The sequence below is a fragment of the Curcuma longa genome, chromosome 6, assembly GCF_044706935.1.
Source record: "Curcuma longa cultivar G26 ecotype Majalengka, Jawa Barat chromosome 6, ITB_CL_G26_1.1, whole genome shotgun sequence".
In the NCBI taxonomy this organism is placed as follows: Eukaryota; Viridiplantae; Streptophyta; class Magnoliopsida; order Zingiberales; family Zingiberaceae; genus Curcuma; species Curcuma longa.
In genome coordinates, this window is record NC_133866.1 from 1,275,924 (window position 1) to 1,293,387 (window position 17,464).

At 33.0% G+C, this 17,464-nt stretch overlaps 1 protein-coding gene across 1 annotated transcript in view; it reads right to left on the bottom strand.

The window, feature by feature from the left end:
- Window positions 1–17,464, bottom strand: part of LOC141830665 (mediator of RNA polymerase II transcription subunit 12) — a 47,731-nt gene that overhangs the window by 23,150 nt on the left and 7,117 nt on the right. Inside the window, exons 2-10 of the mRNA XM_074718079.1 lie at window positions 17,145–17,388; window positions 15,998–16,057; window positions 15,520–15,625; window positions 11,529–11,600; window positions 6,103–6,156; window positions 5,872–5,979; window positions 4,509–4,658; window positions 4,065–4,415; window positions 1,667–3,981 (exon numbers count right to left, since the gene is read on the bottom strand). Coding sequence (XP_074574180.1) covers window positions 1,667–3,981; window positions 4,065–4,415; window positions 4,509–4,658; window positions 5,872–5,979; window positions 6,103–6,156; window positions 11,529–11,600; window positions 15,520–15,625; window positions 15,998–16,057; window positions 17,145–17,269 — 3,341 coding nt within the window. The 5' untranslated portion in view covers window positions 17,270–17,388. The remainder of the gene's footprint in view (window positions 1–1,666; window positions 3,982–4,064; window positions 4,416–4,508; window positions 4,659–5,871; window positions 5,980–6,102; window positions 6,157–11,528; window positions 11,601–15,519; window positions 15,626–15,997; window positions 16,058–17,144; window positions 17,389–17,464) is intronic.

Below are 17,464 nucleotides of genomic sequence, written 5' to 3' on the forward strand. Positions count from 1 at the left end.
GTCGACTACTAGCCGCTAAACACTTTTGGCCAAAAGTGTTCAACGTCCTTAAAGGTCTAGGTTTCGTGTAAAATGGGCATTGTCACACTGTGTTCCTCTGACTATATTTATGTTTATTGTTAGATAATGAACCTATATGGCTATCACTTTTGACCAAAAATATTTAGGCCAAAAGTGTTTAGCAATCCTAAAGGTCTTGAATTTGTATAAAATGGGTAGTGTCACACTCCTAGTGTTCCTCTGAGCCAGATCATGTTTCTTTTTCTAGATTTTGAATTTATAAGGCTATCAAGCACTATTGACCAAAAATATTTAACAGACCGAGAGGCTTTAGATTCATGTTATATGGTCATTGCATTCCTAATTTTCCTTTAAGTATTTCATATTTGTTTTTTTCTATATTCTGAACCCTATAAGGCTATCTAGAACTTGGCCAAACGTATTTAAGGGCCCTAGAAGTTTCAAGTTTGTGCCTAATGAGCATCGTTATACTCCTAGTATTCCCTTGAATTTGTCCATCTTTATTTTTCCTAATTTCAAACTTTATATGATCGTTAAGCACTTTTAACAAAATGTTTAACGGCTAGTAGTCAATTGTTAGCCGTCAAAAACTATTACATAAATGCATGATGGGCATCAATGAGTTGGAATCTCATCCAGCCAATTGCTACTTAGGTGCCAACAGGTAAAGTGAAATGGGTTGAGTGGAGGGCAATTTTGGTAAATAAATGCGTCAATTGATAAGTTGTCGAATTATCAATGAAGAGAACCACCACTTTTAAAATGTCACAACTAGGCCTCACTGGGATGCTACAAAATATGGCCATGTACATTTATATTGTTATAATGTGTACACGCCACATGTGACACTAAGGTTATTTAAAAGCTATGACCATGTCTATTTATGTTGTTATAATTAAGTCTGCAACTTAAACTCCCCCAATCACCTGTAGTTTCATTAACCACAATCCAGAATACCAAATGAGAACAAATTTTGATACAACCCTTTAGGAGCATATTACCACATTGTAATAACAGCTCTCTGCTAACACAACCAAAAGATGTGTCATCACAAGTCCTTATCCCAACATTTAGGAGAGTTAACTATGCAACCAAATAGAAGTGTCATCACAAGTCCTTATCCCAACATTTAGGAGAGTCAACTATGCAACCAAATAGATGTGTCATAATGAATGGTTAGTAAAAGATCAACTTGAGATGGAAATAAATTCTTTCATTCATCTAGAAGTGTTTTCTATCAATCTAGATGTTGATAGTTTTGATGGAACCAACCTAGGTTTCATTTGTAATGATTTAGTAACAAAGATAATCACACTATATGGCAGAATGTTGTAGCTTTATGAGCACTTCATATAATGTAGTAGAAATGCATATATAAAATCAGTAAATACCCACACAACACTCTGGAATCTAAGAAACAACAGTTTGTAAAATGAGAGAACAGAGAAAATCATATAAGAGGTACTGATCCCATGGAAATAAGAACATTAACTATGGTGAGAAAGCAAATAAAGGAGCGAGACATGTTTGGAAAGATGCACAATTAACCACACAAGAGAGGTAAGTGGAGCCAACAATTGTATCAACAGCAAACAAAAAAATGTTTGTAAAATATTCAGCAACCAAGTAATGCAAAGAAGAGTACCTCTGCAGGGATGAAAATAGAATGGTTTCCCCAATCTGGCATACTTGACCTTCTCTATTTTTTGGTAACATGGAGTTCCTTGCACTATGCATGACAGTACTTGAACCAGATATTACTTTAGGTAACAACAATATCAGAAACCTTACTGCTGAAACTAAATCACAAGAAATATCGAATATATAAATAATGAACAAAAATTCATCTTCGCCTAGTTTCCATCTTGAAGAACCTCTGTCATCAGGTGATACAGAGAAAACATCAGAACAATTGCTCACTTTAGAAGGAGCTTTTTCATTTTCTTCAATAAGTTGCCTAATTGACTTCAATAACCAAATTGAGATAGATCTTCTCTCAAGCAATCTTAATTGCTTCAGTGCCTTACAAATATCACTTTGGCTTCCTGATATTATCCTACTGGCATCTTTTGGAACTTCTGCATCCGGACCAGAATGATGGTGGGGACAACCAATTTTGTTGTCACATACATGGCTAGTAGATGCTCCCTGACTACTTTCAATTCGCGTAGATGCTAATTGTGCCAAGGACTGTGTTTTACGCACAATCTTTTGCCTACCTCTTGAGGTATTTTTATTTAGCTTAGGTGGATGTTCAACCTTGAAAGATTCTTGGGATTTAGGTCCCTTCTTTACCCACCAATTACCTTCATCGTCTGAGTGATGTGATGAAAACCCTTGCAGGATAGAGGTTCTATCATCAGTAAGCTTTTGCCGTTTCTCTTTCCTGCATTCATCACAGCCAATTTTCTCTTCAGCAGTATCAACTTTGCTTTCCAAAGAACCAGATATCCTTTTTGAAATTCCATTTGATTCATCAGGAGTTACCATTGGCATGGTAAGAGGAAACCGCAGAAAATTTGAAATTAAAATTTTCAGCTGTGCAACTCGGTCTATCTTAGCACGACTCTCTGGAGCACCAGTTGAATAATCTGTATCATTTTGCAATGAAAAAGTTGAACCAACATCATCTCTAATGCTTAACTCATTGGATTTACTGCACAGACGTCCTTGAAGAACTAGTCGACGTTCATTTGAGTAGGCATGAGAAATTTCACTTAAGAATGGGATATTAACAATTCTTGCTTCTTCTAAAATATTAAACAAACAGTATCCAGGAAGTTGCTGCAGAATTCTTCGGTGTCTTTGTTGTCTTTCCAAGTCCAACAAATTCTCATCCTTGTCCATTATCCCACTAACAATTAACTGCCTTACATAAGCATGCGGATAGAATATCCCATTCCGAATAAGTTCCAAAAGAAAAAGTTCAACATCCTTGAAGCTTCCTGCCTTCCCTATTTCATGTTGATCCAGCCAGCAAACAAGAATGTCATGCAAGGGGCCAGGACTTTCAAATATGCCTTTTTTATTCTTCCTATCAGATAATGCCTTTGGATTATTTCTAGCAACATAGACATTTTCCACCACAGTCCCGCCTAACAAAGTATCTTGCTCAGAGCTGTTTTTCCCACATGGGCCAAGAACTGAAAATTTTCTCTCCCGAGATTGAGTTGAGTTGAGCAAGTCTTCCATCTTAAGCTTCAAAATTGATACTGCAAAATATATCTGTGAAAAATCTTTTCTTCCAGAAAATTTGACATGGCGAGGCATGGATGTACGATAATCCCGATAATGACATGTGGCCCATTCACACAAAAAGAATACAGAACAAATAAAAGACCAAGTAATGGTCCCAATCCATTTTAAGGAAGATCGCAATGGAGGACTTATTTCTGCAATCCATCTTTCTTCAACAACTGTATCTAACAAATCTTCAAAGAGAGAAGTATAAGCAATCATTATATTTCCAGTTATCAAAGCTCTATCCAGAACTTGTAAAACCTTGGCAGCTCCATGAGCTTGAAGGCTTGGGTTTACAATCTTTGAAAGATTTGAAGCACGCTTGTGGACAGAGGAGACAATGTAACCACACGACAAATAACGAAGATATGCATCCTGAGTATCAAACTGCTTATTATATAAAGAATCTGGTGACTTCAGGTATGCATTTTTACAGTGTAAATCAGGAACAACACAGGCTGGCAAAGGAAAGCAATCCAATGCAACAAAAGTATCAGGTACAGCAACCATCAGGTACCGCACTATCTCAACAATTGAATCCATAAATGATAACTTTTCTGATGTATTTATTGAACTTGAGAAATTGGATGAAAGATCATGTATTTTTTGGGCAAGTAGATCTACAACCGTGCGTACATACGTCTGTGAGAGTGCAACACTATCAATCACATCAAATTGAAATGGCAAAAGCAACTCAAAAGCCTCCAGTGATTCCTTCTCCTGAACAAATAAATTAAACAAAAATTATTCCTGTGAAGATCCATTTAATCCAAAAACATTTTGCCAACAGAACAAGAGATAACCTGAAGTTGATTGAGAATGAACTCAATAATAGGAGCAGGATGCATAAGGCCTTCTGCAAGATGCCACAGTACAAGGCGACATATATACTGCCATTTGAAATGTAGAGAAGGTTCGTCGGCATCAGGAGTAGAACAAGAGTCAACTTTTTGTGATGTTTCATAATGGACGCCAATATAGTTTTGTGACGATTGATTCTTATTGGGAAAAGGCACATTAGAACCATCTTTAGGGAAAAATTCATCCAGGAGCTGCAGCATGTACTCAACCACATCTTTAGACCACAAATCAGATCGAGCTATCTGTGCTTTATCGAGAGCCCCTGATGACACACTAATCGAGGAAGGTCGCACCTGCAAATAACATTTCAATGATGTGGAATAACATTTCTATTGAAACTAGGAAAACAAAAAAACATATTGATTATTTTTCACATGTTTATCAACCTGATTGAGATAGTTAACTTTTATAAACCAAGATGCCCTCAAAAATGGAACATTGTGCCGGATAAGAACTTCAAAAAGAGCTTTGCGTCGGTAACCATGAGGAACATGGTCAGCCAAGGCATGCAATTGCTTATGTGGTTGTGATAAGGCCTGTGCACATAAAACAGAAATCAGTTAAAATTATCACAAAAGAGTAGAATACCATAAACCAGGAGAGAATAGAAACCATAGTTCAAAAAAAACTAAAATGACTGCCAAAAACTGCACAGGCAGTAAAATAGCAACTATGCCAACAACCGATACCAACACAAAATAGCAACAACAGAATGTTCATCTAAATTTAGCTAGATAAAGTATCCACAGATATCAACCTGAACATCAGGAAGAACAAAAATGTGATGGGAACTACACATCCAAGATACTAACAAAAACTGAAAGAAACTACACATTTTTATGCATTTTCCATTTCAAGTTGTGTCAGTCTAAGTTGGAGTGGTTAGATGAGAAGCCATACGATTATAGATGTCAATGGAGCATTATGTAATTGGATACTAAGAAAATTATGGGATAGATCTCACTAGGATGACATAATAATGAGAACTTTCATCCAATTCATGGCGGGAATTAGTGAGGTATAATCACTAGTCAAGTTGAAATGTTCCTTATGCTTTTGTTAGTTGCTCCAAAATTTTAATGAAATTGACTTTATAATTACTATAGACTTACATTTGGAGAAACAAGTTAAGTTGAAAGAATTATAGGATTAATACATATTTGACTTGATCTGGGCAAGCCTTCAAAATGTAACAAGTCCTGATACAACACAACACCAAGACCACATCATTTCGACTGCAGACTGAAACTTCAACACCAAATGATACTTTTTTAAGCGTTAGTTATATCACCGAGATAAAACTACACATTCATATCAAGAAAAGAAGAGAAAATTACATTGAACAATGAAGTTTCAAGACCTTTGATATCCAATCACCTACTCCTCTAAAAAAGATAATGACACCCACAAAGAAAATTTTTCAAAAAAAAACGTTATCAATCACCTATCATGTGTTAGATACTGATGCCTAAGTTTAGGGAACAAAGTATAGGATCATATGCCAACATGATAAATGAATGAATGGATATCTTATTTTGGTTGAACAAAATTAATCTAGATGCAGTAAAATTTATGGAATATAAAATGATAAATTTATGGGAACTGGATATACAGGATAAATTATGTCTATCTTGCTTAAAACCAAACCATAAAAGCAATGATAAAGGACTAATTTAAGAGAATCTAAATTCAAATGCCTCATAATATCAAAAAAGTGTCTATATGGGTGCAAAAGACACTGATTATAACCTCAATCCATTTTCTGCGACCATCTTCATTACACGGCTTTTGCTCAGGAAAGACACCAGATTTTGTTAATAGCTGACCTGAAAGAGGAACTCCATAAACCTGGCCAGCCTGTTAAATCATTGGGAGAAGGAATTGATCACTCAACAATGGAAAACAAAATCGTATATTTGAGCAGGTGCATTAAGTAATAACCACTAACCAGTATTTGTATAATAAAACATTAGCAATTACCTTACGTTTTTGAGAACGAGATTCGTTGATAGCTCTAAGGCGCTTTCGTAATAGCTTCAAAAACAAAATCAACAAAAATGTTCGCATGAGAAATGAGTGCAACCTTATTCAATATGCTATTGTTTTAAAAATGACTACCGGGGGGAAAATATACAAGTGATTACTAGTAAAACTTCTTAGGATCAAGACAGGACAGGGAGCATGTACTGGTACTGACATGATCTTATGCTTATAACTAAGCATACAAATACACTATAAGTGTGTCTTCTACATTAAAGACAAGGCAGAAAATATACTAGGTAAAGACAAAGAAGTGAGTTTCTGATATCTTGCATCAACAGTAAATCCAGGTTAATGATGATCATACCAACCAAAAGAAAGGGAGTGAGAAAAAAGAAACCTAGATTAGCCTTTTTTACGTGAAGGTTTAAATTTGTGTCCTAAACTAGGATATCAATCCCCAACCAAACTGAAACTTCTTCTTCATTGTCTGTTTCAGGATACCAACTATGGTGATAATCAGCACTTAAGAAGAACCTGTTTGCAGCAGCCCATCACTTACAGAACATTAACAGCATAAAGACTAGGAAAAGGAAAGAGTGGTACCAAAAGAAATCAACTGAATTTTGAATTGTAACTGATTTGGGGAATTATTCTAATTTTAGTGTTGAAAAGTTGGTATGTTTTGATTTAGCAGTGGCTTAGTTGGATTATTGCATTTTTCAATTTATGACATTTGTTTTCTAGTTTAGTTAGGGCATCATTTCAATGTATTGATGATGTTTCAAGTAATAAAAATTTCCCTTTGTTAATTTCTGTGAGATCCTTTCATAGTCTGAGACAGTTATCCCCTTCTGCATCAATTTTGTTCCAGTTCTCAATGCAGGTTTAGTTTAGGGTTCAATTTTGATGTTAAGTCAATTTGGTATTAGAGCAAAATTTTCAATTTAGTGTTTGGTGGGCTCTCTTTCCAACAATTGCATCTTTCATTGTGCTGGAGCTTCCAGCAGCATCAATAATTAAAGAGAGAAGTACTAACAAAAGACTCATTACTTGAGTGGTGACTTTTCTTTCTCTAATTCTTTGTCTTCCCTTTTGGATTTTTCTACATCACGGCGCAGAAGATTTTAGAAGAATCAGTATCAGTATTAATAGGGGAATTAATATAAGTACTAATAGGGGGTACTGGCTCCTAAGTATATCTGTTAGGTTGTATGTTATGATTTGAGTTAGTTGGACATCAGATTCACATGCTTCACCTTCCATGTCAACTTCTTTGTTTCCCTGCATCATCAGACTTATCCCAGTTGATGAGGAAGCAACTGCTTGGGAAAGAAGGTACCTTTTTTCCATCCCTTAATTGAACTCTGGGTGGGTACCACTTGTAGTAAATAAAGGTCAGTTCCACCTGGACCTAAAAGACTAAATAAATAAAGGTCTAAAAGATATAAATAAATAAATAACTAGGTAGGTGGAGGATCTAGTCATAGCCAATTGCATCTGGACCTTAAAATCTACTACAGGTATTTGGCATTTGGTCCAAAGTTTATTACAAACTATAAGTAAAGGGTGATCCAGCTCTGGCTCCATCAGACTTGCTACAAAAATTTCAGGTCTCCTTTGACAGGTTGATCAAGATTTGAATTTCCTGATCACTTCCACTTCAACTTCAAAGACAACTTGCATCATCTCAGTCTAGCCACATTTCTTCTTTTAAAATATACTTTTGCTTATTTAGTTGAATAATTTAAATCTCCTGCCTTTAATTAGTTTTTCTCAAAACAAATTGTATTAAATATATCTTATCATTAAAAATACTATAATGTAGATATATCCTATTTAATTTACCTGTCATCCATCAAACCAAAAAAAAAAACCATAGTAACCATAATTCCTTTTACTTACCCTTGAGTTAATTTATCATTAGCATCCTTTGAATTTTCTACACGCATACATTACTGTATTATATTCTTTATAAGTAATGTTACTTGTCATTACTCTTAGTTTGACATAAAAAGAGAAAACAAAACGCCCAGTACAACTCAATACATCAGTGATTTAGACTTCAAGAGTGAGTGAATAATGCAGCCATAGATTAAAAATTTATTTTGTGTCAATTAGCATGGGCAAAGCTTCTCATTCCACTGGCCTACATCATGACGACAACAGACCTCGCAAGGCTTCAGAGAGGTCTTGAAATAGCAACAATTTTGCACACAATCCGCGATGGATGTCACCCCAGTTCCATGAGACTTCAACAATAAGGCAAGAACTTTTGCGTGAGATCCACAAGACTGTGATACTTCTACAAGACCCTGAGACAGGAATGGCTTAGATCGTTGTCCACGATGAGGGCGATGGCCTCACTCATGGTCTGTGATGCCTTACAAGATCTCAAACTGTCATCTTCCTCCTCCACTCTTACTTCTCTTTAACACACTCAGCATACCCACTAACATCGACATATAGCACTTCTTTAATCTTTCCCAACTATTCCTAAATGGAGGACGAGCTTAAATTCATGAAATTAGAAAATTCTATCCAATTGATTTAGTAAATATTATTCTACGTAAACATATAAATTCAATCCGACCACCTGCAATCACATTGTGTTGTGTCACATTCTTCTATGTTTAGAAGATTCCAATCACTTGCATGCAAAAAATACTCTTAGTTTTGATGTACAGTCAAACCGTAAACATTTGTAGATTGAAAATATGACATTAAAAATCATTTTGTTTGATAAATCATGGAGTGGAACCAGCCAACTTGTTAGAGCCGGTAGAGAATTTTGGCAAAGTATTTAAGATTGTTATTATATTATAGGATCCAAATCTATCACACATCAGCCTTAGATGGAACAAATATCGCTTAAAAAAATATAACAAATTTATAAACCTGAGAGAATCATCCTAAAGTGATTCAAATTTAAAGACAACATCTAGAAGCTCTACTTCACCCAGATCAATAAACTTAACTCTTTATTAATAACCTAATAAAGAGCCCTCTGATGATATTTAACTCTTTATTAAGTACCTAATAACTTAACTCTTAAAAAGCCCTCTAATGATATTTTGAAAAACACTCATAAAACACTTTAAATAAGCCTTTGGATGGTACAAGCTTAGAAGATTCTCTGGTTAACCTAATCCTTTTAGAGAACATACTAACTACAGCTCAAGATAACAAATTATAACTCATTCATGTTACAACCTAAAAAATAAATTAAAAAACATAAATTAAACAAAATAATCTTCATGAACTAAGAATGCAAGACATCATTTCAAATTCAGTAAAGCAATTAAGTCTTTATTTTGTATGTGTCCTATGGTAATTTATCTAATGCTAGTTAGTATTGAGAGTTAGTTTGTTGAACTTATGTCCACCAAATTAACAATTTTATAGTGCACAATAAAGAGATACATATAGATACAAGGAAATTGATTGCAATAAATGATGATTATTAAAGATATGACAAACTAAAATTCAATCTCATACATCATCTACTTAGTCATGTAGAATTTATTTGTTCATATTGCAAGAAAAATAATTTTAATGCTTATTCATTTAATTATGAATTTATTTGACTACTATTTCAATTTTTCAATTGAAAGATATGCTAATTTACTAGGAGAAATTTAAGTCTTAATCATTGTATATTAACATTGTTGCATCCTTGTATATAAATTTTTTCACAAGTTGAATTTTTGTGGGGCTATGGTAGATCCGGCCACAGTTCGGAACCGCCGGTTCGACGATTCATGTAACGTCGACCCTTAACATTAACCGTCCAAGACAGTTACAATTTATGGTTCAGAAACCGTCAATTCACGATTCGGTTCACAGTTCAAGATTATTATTATTATTATTATTTTAAAAAATATTTAAAAATTATAAATTTATAAAAAACCATCAGAACCGGCCCATTGACACGGTTACGAGTAAGTCTAGATATATATATCACATAAATTATATCTTTCAATTAATTTTATATGTTCAATGATAGTTTTTACTATATATATAATTTTATTGTTAAACAAATTACTATCTAAAATAAAAAAGGTTTTATCATACAAGTTATTGATAGCTTTTATACATTCAATATTAAATGAATAAATTTAATAAGGTAGAATAGTCCCCACATCAAATAATTCAAGGCAAATAGATTGTAAAATTACCTTTAATAGAAAGGTAGAATAGCTCCACATCAAAAAATTCAAGGCAAATAAGTTTAAAAATTAATTTAAATAGAAAGGTAGAATAGTTTCGCATAAGTTAAAAAATTAATTTAAATAGAAAGGTAGAATAGGTTAATTAATATTGAACCACACCATTAATGTTACCAAAATATTATAAATATATTAAATAAAAAACTATAATTAAAAAATCTAAATAAAATTTAAAAAAATAAAAAAAATTAATGACTGTCGATTCAAACCGACAGCTAAATCGGCAGTTGAACCGCCGGTTCACCGATTAATCAGGGGCCCAACCCATTACTGGCCCGTCTCTAGACGGGTCGGTTACGGGTTGGGACCCATTGAACGGAATTAATGGCTAACCGACCCGTTGAATTGAGTCAATGGGCAACCAGCCCGTTGAACCAAGTCAACGGGTAACTGGCTCGTTGACCCGGTTACGGGTCCAGGCCAAGTCCGATTCGGACCAAGCCCGAGTCAAGTCTAGGCTATGGTTTGCATTATCACTTTCATGCCTCATGATTGCTATAAAAACATATAAATCATCCTCAACTTATAATCAAACAATTTCTTATTAATAAGAAAAACTCAAAAGGAGGAACAAGGGGAACTAATTTCACAATAATGAAACAATTATGATACTTGAAGGATACAATTTAGGAGATGTTATTGCTATTTCTTGCACATTGGAAGATGTTGGCACCTCATCTAGGGTCAAGTGCTCCTCAATGTGGTAGAATGATGCAAAAGAAATAATTTTGAATTTTGAATTGCAATTGAATTTAGAAACAATTCTATTTTAGTAATTGTTCTACTTTAGGTATTTACAAGTTTAGTATGTTTGGACTTGGGGAGTTAAATTAAAATATTGTATTTCTTGAGTTGTGATATTTACTCAGGGTCAAGTATATAAAAAGGGTATTGTTTCAATGTCTTAATAAACCTTGTTAATAAAAATCCAGTTTTAAGAACCAGTGCAGAATAGCTAAGGTCTCTAGAAGTCTCATAGTAACTGGTTTTTGAGAATTTAGTAACCCAAGAATCTAGAAGATTAAAAATCTTAGGAAACATTTAATTTCATCATTAAAATTAAATTTGCAAGCAACATTCCAGAAAAATGGAAAATCTGACCACTCACAACTCAAGGGCCACAGTATCTGACCACACCTAAATACTGAAAGCATTGAGAAAGTTGGCAAAAAATTAAAATTAGAATTCAAGTTTCACCTCTTTCAACTTTAAGATGGACTCAGGTTTTGAGAAGCTGAAACCTTGAGATAATGCAATTTCTCGAGCTTCCTGACACATTAAGAGAGAGAAAATATTAGCTCAGTAAAAATAGAAGGCAAAATGAAAAGAGGAAAATCAAAAAACTTGAGAGAAATAGGGATAAAGTGCAAAAATAATTACAAAAGACCAAGTGGAAATAGATTTCTAGCATGTAGTTCTGGATAACTCAGCATTCATTTAATGTAGAAAGGATAAATCAGAATTAACTGCCAAGATGTTCTTGTAGAAGCTTGTTATTAAAACAAAAGCTTTTTAGTATTTTTAACTAAGAAAGGCGTATTCCTATAGTGATATCAATGAATAGTATGGATGCAGATTTCTTGATATATACCATAAACAACAAGGGTATGAACAGCCCATTACAGTATTCTAAAAGGAAAAAGTAGGTTACCACTGAATTTGAAATGGTAAACCAATTGGATTGGTTATTACATACAACCTACTGAATCAGTATAAAAATAAAACTAAATATGATTGTTTTAGAACCTCAAAAGAAGTTAGTAAGATGCCTAAGATGGTTTTCAAATTCTAAACATAACAGATAGCTAAAGTAGGATGTTTAAAGCCACCAAGAACTATTAATTAATTGATTGAATTTTTTTCTCATTTTGAAGTCATTTTCTTAGCCATTCAAAGTGTATAAACTACATAGTTCAATAAATTCCATCAATACCCAACCAATTCAGTCAAGGAAAAGGTTCGACAGAAGGCCCTACAGATACAAAGGTGGCTCAACCTTGTATCTGATTCTTTTTTCAAAGCTTCACCATACTTAAAATAAAGAGGACGAGGACAATAATCACAAATCATATCAGTAATACTAATACTGGTCATCCATACAACAGCTTGGAGAGACAAGCAACAGTTGTTACTCATAAAATTCATTTTGATCACAATGATTGAGGTATATGCCTTGTGATTATATTCTTGTTTTAATTGGATAGATAATTTAAGAAGTTGTGACTTTGTGATTTAGCTTCCGTGTAAGTTCTGTAACTAAAGTTAGAAGGTGTTTTATGGTGGCAAATGGTTTACCCACAACATAGTGCATATGCTCGGAGGTCATAATATAGTATGCTGGCATACACAATTGGTGTTAAAAACATACCTAACAAATTATATTAATCAATCTATGTAATTGATGATTTCATATAAAATATATATATAAATAGATATATTTATATATATGCTAATCATACAATGTGAAACACAATATAATAATATAGAATTAATGATATTAACAACGTGCATATAATTAATATTGAAAGTTAATTGCTTGCGAAAGAAATATTTAAGTCTACACATACAAGTTACATGCCAATACATTAAAATCCTAGTTTAGTAGTTAGCACTATGGTTTGCAGTATTGGTATCAGTGATACTGATAATCTACACAACAGCTTGGAGAGACAAACCACAATTGTTACCCGTATATTCAATTTGATCTCAATGATTAATCATTAAGGAATATGCCTTTTGATTATATTCTTGTTTTAGTTGGATAGATAATTTAAGAGGTTGTGACTTTGTGATTTAGCTTCCATGTAAGTTGTGTAACTAAAGAAAAAAGGTGTTTCTAGGTGGCAAATAGTTTACCTATAACATAGTGCATATGCTCTGATGGCATAATGTAGTATAGCATATGCAATTAGTGTTAAAAAAATAATTAAAATATTTATATTGATAAAAAAATGATTAGCTTATTTCTAACAAATTATATCAATGAATACATCCAATTGATAATTTCTCATAGAAAAAAATATATATATGCTAATGATACAATGTGACGCACAATATAATAATAGAGTAACTAATATTTGTTAGCAACATGCATATATTTAATATTGAAAGAGTTTATCACTTGCAAAAGAAATATATTCGTCTACACATACAAGTTATATGCTAACACCTCAAAATTAAGTCTTGTTTGCACTATAGTTGGCACACTATTGGCATCGGTGAAAAAAATATATGAAATATTAAAATAATTAACATTTATTGAATAACACCATAAAACATATACAAAAATTTAAAAATCATACATCTATATCTAATAGGCATACAAAATAAAATATCAAAAAAAAAATTATATTATCAATAAATCAAATACAACTTTATAACATTTCTCTCTTTTATATAGGACTCAAGGATTTACACTTTGCCAAGCTGCCAAGACCATTTTGAAGATTGTTGTAGCAGCATGCATCGCACTCAAAATTTTCATCAAAAAGGAATTAAATATGCCCTTCAACATTCCTTTTTTCACAAAATCAAAACTGTACAAATGTCTGAGTAATAACAAAAAAATGATATGAGACATAAATTAATGAGAGTACAAGTCTATCGAACACAAATAATATAAAAACTGAGATATGTAAGTCATTTGTTTTTACTGGACCTTCATCCTGAACTAAGCAAACTTCAATAGTGTTACCGATGGAATTAAATCTCATGTCATGTCGGTCGGTACAGAATTTATTGTTCCACCTGTCGACCAACACTGTAATAGCACCATGACGGCCTCACAATGGCAGTGGGTACCACAGCCCTATGGCAGCCTCCGCAGGGGCGCAAAGGGATACACAACCCTAGCCTCCGTAGGGACACGGAGAGTGTCGCAACCTCACAACGGCCTCCACAAGGTCGCGGCACTAGCGACAGCAACCACGATTTGTTTTTTCCTAGTTTTTTTTATTTTTTTTATTAGAGATTGGTTTTTTTATTTTTTAAAACTATTATTTCTTTTTCCCTATTAAATTTTTCATGCTTAATTTTTTTTTCTTATTAATTTTTTCCCTCTTTCATTCATTATTTTTTTCCTCAATTAAAATAAATAAAGAGAAAAAAATACCTCTTAAAGGTAAATAGAGAAAATACAAAACCTCTTATTACTACTAATAAGAGATTTAAACATCTAATAAACTAAATCATTTTATATATAAATTAGATTTAATTAATTTAATCGACTTTTACTCAATAAGAATCAAACATTTCATGAGATAATATCAAAATTTAAAACTTAACATTCAACATCTTAAATTTAACTTAATAATAAGCATCTATAATGATCAAATGTTTAATTAATATTTTTTATATTTTAAAAAGTATCAACACAACGCAATACTATACCGAAACTAATTGTTCCGATCACATACCGAAACTCTGGTACAGCTCAAAATTTTAAACCTTAGTGTTTCCTATGAAGGAAAGAAATGCAAACAAAAACAAGGTCATAAAATAATTTCCCAATAGCACTTTCCCTCTATTTCCTTTGGTGGAAATTGAGAAGTAAAAGCAAAAAAATATTCCCCCTAAATTTCCTTGGACGAAAAAGTGGAAAAGAAAAAAGCAAAAGATTTTCCTCAACTTTCTGCTATACTGCTTCAGCCAAATTTGGGCAAAAAACACTTTCCCATATCACACGTAATGAAACTCAAATACTTCCTTAATAAACTTCAAATTATGTTTTATTATCAAATCTATTTTTTACTTTATTGTTTTTATATTTTCAACAAATAAAATGTCAAAACTTAAGTTTTCCTTTATTCCCAAATCAACAAATTTAGTCAAATGGAAAAAAATAGAAATATTTCCTTCTCTATAAAGAAACCAATTTTTCAGTCCTTTCTATATGATTTTTTCCCTATGATCTCTTTCCCTAGTTGTTTCTCCCCCACAGTAAGTGCATAAAGTAATAGCAAAACAAGAAAAAAAGGGACGAAATGATTTCCTTTGATCACATACTTGAAAGTAGCACTATGATAAAAGTCAATCAGAAAAATGGTATCAAATATAACAGCATGAGTTCATAAAAAAAATAATGAAATTGCATATGTTGGAAAAGAACAATAATCTCCATAAAGTAAACATTAAAACAAAAGAAGAAATTATTATTGAAACAATAGCAAGGATATTAACAGAAACACACCTCAATTCCTTCTACTGTCTCTTTGTATCCAGACTGCAGATATTCTCTAGTTAATGTTTCTTCAGGACAGTTTGTGGTTTGAGGATAGAAGTCAGGAGGACCAAGTCTAAAACAGCATGATAAAATGTAAGGATGTGACATGAGTGCTATATGAACTATAACAAAATATGAACACAGCTAAGATATAACTCATATGACAATTTGCGTAAAATATGAACACAGCTGAGGTCTAACTCAGATATCAAATTCCCTAGGGAAGCCATTGAATGTTGTTAGCTGTTCTCATAGTTTGCAGAGCAACTTGAGTGACAAAACAATTAAAACTTACTATCAAGCGAAGAGATAAATATGTAATGATAAAATGGTAATAAAGCATATGAAAAAGTTGCAACTTCATTAGTTTCAACAGTTACAACAAAACCAAAACCAAAAATTGGATCACATCATCACAGAAGATATTATAACTTGAGTGCTTTACCGGCCATTAAGAGATTCTCTATCACATTTCAGCTTATACGGTGCAAGTTGGGACTGTCGCCTGGAGAAGCAATCACAAGACAGAACATTAAGCATGGCTGAGAGCAGATAATATGCAGTTGAAATGTAAAGCTCAGCTTCAATAATTAAATGAATGACTAGCAATCAGAATGAACTAGTAGATATGACAACAGAAATTGAGCGGATGAGATAATAGATATTACCAAGTCAATGAATGTATCTTGTATAATCTCATGCATCAGATTCAACAAGTTCAAGCACAATGCATACATATATATATATAGTTTTAAAAAGCAGCTTAAGGCCTAAGTAGTTTCATCAAGGGGCAATTTGCCTAGTGGCTACCAGCCCTTGTTAGGAGGCCCTTTTAAAAATGATGAAGGCAATCCACTTAGGCAGTTCAAGCGAGTGTGTGTAAGAAAATCCCTATTTCTTTTGTTGGTGCATCATCTAATATTAGTTATATTATCCATACTTTGATATTATAGCATGACATTAATCATAAACTATATAAATTTTCTTGTAATTTAAATTGATTGTCATCAATATTGAATTTTATGTCATGTTGTTTACTTGGTTACAATGTAAAATATGTTAAGTTTTGTTCTTTATATATATATATATATATATATATATATATATATATATATATATATTCACAATGGAGTTAACTGATTCTCAGTATGCATAATTTATTGCAAGCAATAACACTTGCTTTGTTATCTAGATGCCTGCACACATCATTCAAGCCTTTGTCCAACAAGGAAACATCCATTATAAGTAGCACTACAATGTGATTGTAGGTACAAGATTCTAATTAGAAGATGAAAGTAAAAGATTGAATAATCCTCTCTTTTCCCCATTTTTGTGTTGTTTATCAGATAACTCAAGTATGGTTGTTTTAGAATAGATGTATGCAAATGTCGGTCAACAAGATAATTGCCTGCTGACAACTACAAAATCATGCTGTATAAGTCACTGCCTTAGGAATACAACTTATAAGCTAAAAAGAAAAACAAAACAAACAAAAGTTCTTTACATATATAGCCTATCAGCAAGGATGAAGAGTAGCTTTTTTGTTTACAAGAGAAGGCCTGACTGAGGAACATAAAAGGTAGGTATATCACCTCGAGTTTGAGAAGCTGGATGCTGAATAAGAAGATTCTACCCTGGTATTATCTCTTGAAGATGCCCCACCAATGGCATTGCTACTAACTCCACTGCCACCACCAGTAACAGAGTACCGCTGCATTCCTCCTCACTAATTTTGGCAAACTGCATTCATGACTATTTCTGATATGCAAAATGCACGACAGAACCACTTCTGAGTGCTGTCTCGATTAGATTTGTCAACGAGTAATCTAGTTGAACCTAGGCACATGGTAGCAAAACATATGACAAGGTGAGCTCAGTGTATTCAACTGATCCAATATTTACTTGAATAGCA